The 5,000-nt window shown below is 44.5% G+C and overlaps 2 protein-coding genes across 2 annotated transcripts in view; both read right to left on the bottom strand.

Moving 5' to 3' along the window:
* LOC138859220 (uncharacterized) overlaps nucleotides 1–909 on the bottom strand; it is a 943-nt gene extending 34 nt beyond the window's left edge. The window contains exons 1-2 of the mRNA XM_070113431.1: nucleotides 269–909; nucleotides 1–213 (exon numbers count right to left, since the gene is read on the bottom strand). The exon at nucleotides 1–213 is cut by the window's left edge and continues 34 nt beyond it. Of these exons, the coding sequence (XP_069969532.1) occupies nucleotides 1–213; nucleotides 269–909 (854 nt within the window). The remainder of the gene's footprint in view (nucleotides 214–268) is intronic.
* Nucleotides 910–1,269: 360 nt separating this feature from the next.
* On the bottom strand, nucleotides 1,270–3,495 carry LOC138859221 (uncharacterized). Its single transcript, XM_070113432.1, has one exon. It carries the CDS (start codon nucleotides 3,493–3,495, stop codon nucleotides 1,270–1,272), a length of 2,226 nt encoding a protein of 741 aa, XP_069969533.1.
* Nucleotides 3,496–5,000: the final 1,505 nt, after the last annotated feature.

Genomic DNA, 5,000 nt, shown 5'->3' on the forward strand with positions numbered 1-5,000 from the left:
AGGCACATCTTGCTAAAAGGCCGGATATATTCTCCACTGACAGTTTTCAGTTTAGCACTGCGCACATGTCCATCACTATCACACATTACCTCTATCACTCGAGCAAGAGGCCTCTCATCCAAGGCTAAAACTGTCTCCTTTCTTGACATCACGCCGTTTAATGTTCCACTTTTGGCGCTCTTGGAGGAGAGGTAGATACTCTTTAGACCACCTCTTCCAAAAGAGGTCAGCCAAGTATTGCACCTGCTTCCAGCGCCGACGAGCATACAGATTTTTGTTATCGGTATTCATGACTGGACCAGGTGAACCCTTCAAGTTCAGCTGCATGCTCAGAGTCAGTGGTTGCAAGTAATCAGGGTCGTCTGTAACTCTGGTCAAGGGTCTGCCGTTAATGATGGCTTCAACTTCGCAGAACAGAGTGTGAAGACTATCATCAGTTAGTGTCTGTTGATAGCAAATACCACTCAAAACACGCCTGATAGAGCGAATCTGACGTTCCCAGACTCCACCGAAATGTGAAGCATGTGGTGGATTGAAGCACCATGAGATGCCTCTAGTTGACATGGTGTCACAGATGGCAGTTTGATCAAGAAGCTGGAGCTCCTGGCGAAGAACTTTCTCTGCACCCACCAGGTTTGTGCCATTGTCGGATCTGATGGACTTCACTGGACCTCGTCTTGCTGTAAATTGTCGAAGAGCGTTGATAAATGAGTCCGTTTCCACCGAGTCCATGACCTCAATATGGACTGCACGTGATGTTAGGCATGTAAAGACTATGCCATATCTCTTAAGGTTTGACCTGCCTTTCCTGACGAGAAAGGGTCCAAAACAGTCGGTGCCTGTGTGTGTAAATGGTGGCTGGCCTGGTATAATACGATCTTCAGGAAGGTCAGCCATTTCTTGAGTCATTGGTCGTGCACAGATGGCCCTGCACTTCATTCAACTCCTTACCACAGAACGTGCAACAGCATTTGCATGTACAACCCAAAATTTTTGTCTTAACTCAGAGAGAAGATAGTTATGACCACAGTGAGCTAACTTCTCGTGATGCCACCTCACCATCAGCTTCACCAAAGATGACCTATTGGGTAGGATAATTGGATGAGTGGCATTGAAGTCACGCCCAGAGTGTCTTAGGCGCCCACCTACTCTAAGCAAGCCATCTTGTAGAAAAGGTCTAAATTTCACTATCTTGCTTGAGGCTTGTACTCTCCCATCTGGCTTTCGTGACAGAGAGACAATTTCAGATGAGTAGTTCTCTTGTTGAACTTATTTCCATATGTGTGTTTCTGCATCTGTTATTTCTTTGCTACTAAGGCAATTAACGTCAGGTAACTTGGGTACATACTTTCGCTTCAAGAATCGTCTGACCCATGCATGACAACGCACAAACTTCTGCCAGTTCGAGAAACAAGAGGTAAACTCCTCAATGAATGACATTACTGTTGTCACTGTCTCACATACCATGACAGACACCTTTACTTCTACATCATCTTCCAGTGATCCATGTTTAACATCTTCTGGAACTTGCGGCCAGCTGGATTTAGGTTCATGAAGAAATCTTGGTCCTCTAATCCACATTTCAGACGTTAAAAAAGTATCAACATCAAGACCTCTAGATGCAAGGTCAGCAGGATTACTCTTTGTGTCTACATATCTCCAAGCACTTGCTGAAGACAGTTCTCGGATTAGGTTCACTCGATTTGCGACAAAGGTGTGGTAACGAGCCTTCTGATTGAACAAGTACTTGAGCACTGAAGTGCTGTCTGTCCAAAAGACTGAATCTTCCAATTTCAACCCCAGTTCCTTTCGTAATTTACAGTCCATTCGAGCTGCAACGGTGGTAGCCGTCAGGTCTAGTCTTGTAATAGTCGGTTTCAGAGGTGCAACTCTTGCTCGTGCCATAACCAAAGTGCAGTGTACCCTTTCCGAGGCATTTACCATCTTCAAGTAGGAGGCTGTGCCATAATCAGACTGACTTGCATCTGCAAAATGATGGAGCAGATAAGAAATGATGGAACCAAAGGAAATGGGCACTAGGCTTCGTGGCAGCTTAAATCTTGACAATTTTGGTAACTGTTCCAACCATTTTCTCCAATGAGCAGCTTCCTTATCACCCATATTTTCATCCCAGCCTAACTGCATCTGACACATGTCTTGAAGAATCATTTTTGCTGGCAGTGTCAAGGGCGCCACCATGCCAAGTGGGTCATATATAGATGCTACGATAGATAAAACTCCTCGGCGTGTTAGTGGCTTGTCACCAAGGCAGATTTTGAATGTGAAGCAATCTTCGGCCATCGACCAGTGTACACCCAAGGTCCTTTCAACTGGGAGATCATCCTTACTGAGGTCTAGAGAAGCAACCGACGCATCCCTCTCCGATTCAGGAATCTTCTTGAGCACATCCTTGTTATTGGCTGTCCATTGGTTCAGACGCCAACCACCTGCATTACAGAGAGCAATGAGATCTTTGATGATTTTTATCAGTCTCTCTTTGTCATCATGGGCCAGCAGGAGATTATCAACATAAAAACTTTGTATTATGGCAGTGACAGCTTGTTCATCAAAAACCTCACCGTGGTCCTCAGCAGTCTTCCTTAAGGCATAATTTACACAGCTAGGAGAGGATCTAGCACCAAAAACATGAACATTCATTCGGTAATCACTTACAGGCTTATTGATATCACCATCTGGCCACCATAATAAACGGAACACATCACGATCCTCTAGGAGAACCTTGACCTGATAAAACATCTCTTCGATGTCTGCTGTGACTGCATAGTGACCATGCCTGAACCGCATGAGTACCCCTATTAGAGGATTTGTGAGGTCTGGCCCTTGAAGAAGATGGTCATTTAGGGAAGTGCCATTGAATTTAGCTTTAAGGTCATAGACGACACGTACCTTCAGTTTAGTGGGATGACGCACAGCATGATGTGGCATGCACCATATTCTACCATCATTTCGTTCTAATCTTGATGGAGGTACTATTTCAGCATACTGTTTACTTATATTCTTTTCCATTTGAGTGATGTATGTCTCCTTGAAAGTCTTGTCAGATTCCAGCTTCCTTTTGAGGCTTTTCATTCTACGTACAGCCATTTCACGATTGTTTGGAAGTGGACTACTGTCCCTGAAGGGAAGTTTGACTACATATTTACCCGATTCTTGATGGATGGACTGTGAGATCTTATCGGAGAATAACTTATCTTCCAGCGAATCTTCTCGTTGGGAATGAACTTCCTTTTCCCAAAAGTCAGCATTGAAGTGCTCTCGTAAGCACTCGCCAAGATCTTGTGTTGGGGAAATATGATATACCGGGGCAGGCAAAGGATTCCTGGGGCCAGTTGGTCCAAAGACAACCCAGCCAAATCTGGTAAGATAGGCTGAGGGTTCGTCATCAGTCCCATGTCTCTGGTCGAGTATGTGACGGTTCAAAATGCTATTTAGTCCAATTATAAGTTCCACCAGGCAATCTTTGTAGATCCACATCATTCAGATGAAGCCATTTTTTAGTCCAGTTCACGGGCATCATGCTGTCAGTAGTTATGCTGAGTTTGTCTGTAATGTACACTTCATTTACGGTAATGTTATTTCCACCGCCTATGCTGCTCAACATAAGTGGTACACGCTCGTTGCACATGAATATTCCATTTTCAGTTTTCATTGTTTGCCTCACTGGTAGGCCTTGGATTCCCAAACGTTGTATTAAGCTTCAAGCAGCCAGAGTTGGTGCAGCACCACCATCTATGAAGGCGTAAGTGGAGACGCTGTTATTCACTCGGACAGGCAGGATCTTCATCATAATCCTCCCATCAGGCTTACAATCAAGAATATTAGCACAGGGTAGAGCATCTGTTAATGGAGAATTAACACTTGGGGTCACACTTCCCTTGGCTTCTATGCCACCCCCAGTTGAGGAACTAGGTGTACCTAATTTCTCATAACAGTCAGGTATGTTCTCATTGCTGAACACCTCAACACTCCCAGTTGGAGATCTCTTGTACTTACGGGATGGTGCAAAACTCTTTGCTTTGGTTGTAGAGCTGTGTGAGCCTTCGCCTTGGATCATTAGTGTTGCACTCAACATTCCATTCAAATGTCCTACAGAACTGAGTGAATTTCGAAAAATCTCCATCAAAATGTTCTAATTTAACTGGAGGGAGTAATGATATGCGAGCCTGTTCTTGTTGGGTTAAAACTGACTGGTTCATAGCACAAACCATCTGAGCCACTTCATCCATATTCAATGGCCTTGAAATCATGGCTGGTGAAATCATGGCCTGAGGTATGGCAGCAAGGTACTCTGTTGATGTTCACAAAAGGAGCAGCTGAAGGATGTAGGTTACTCCTTGTCAATAGGTTCTCATTAGGTTCTGGAATGGTAGTAAGTGGTGTAATGGGGAGCTTACCTTGGGTAATATTAACTCCATTTAGTACAGGATTGACTGGAGTTGACCATTTAGGTAGAGGAGTTTCAGGGACTATGGCGGCATTGACAGCAAAGTGGACTGGCCCTGCAGTCACGTTGACTTCACTTTCACGACTCACTTGTGGGTCCAGATTTTCACTTTTATGATGGGGTTCTACGCTTGTTGCAATCCAGTTGCTACACATGTTGTTAAAGGAGTGAGGGCGAGGGTGTCTCTCATCCTCTCTGCTGTCTCCACAAGAGGAGCCAGGTCTTGACCTGGCTGGTTCTGATGAGGTTTTCATCCTTCTAATTCTCTGTTGCAGCTCAAAGATTCGTCTTTCTTCCTCACGTGCATGTTCATTTTGCTCTTTGATGAACTGAAGCCGTTCTAACTCCTCCTCAGCTACTGATATTTCTGAGTGGGAAGACTTGCAACTGTGTGATGTGCCCACAGATTTATTACTTCTATTGTCGACCATGATGTGGGCTTACCTGACAGTTCGCTGTAATGTCGTTCCCTTCTTCGATGGGTAAAATTCGAATTGTTAGATGCAGTATGTTGGTACAGTCTTAATTCAAGGGT

The sequence above is a fragment of the Penaeus vannamei genome, chromosome 34, assembly GCF_042767895.1.
Source record: "Penaeus vannamei isolate JL-2024 chromosome 34, ASM4276789v1, whole genome shotgun sequence".
Classification (NCBI taxonomy): Eukaryota; Metazoa; Arthropoda; class Malacostraca; order Decapoda; family Penaeidae; genus Penaeus; species Penaeus vannamei.

Excerpts from the sequence above, each read along its gene's own strand:
- LOC138859221 (XM_070113432.1), bottom strand. The coding sequence starts at position 3,495 with ATGTGGATCTACAAAGATTGCCTGGTGGAACTTATAATTGGACTAAAT.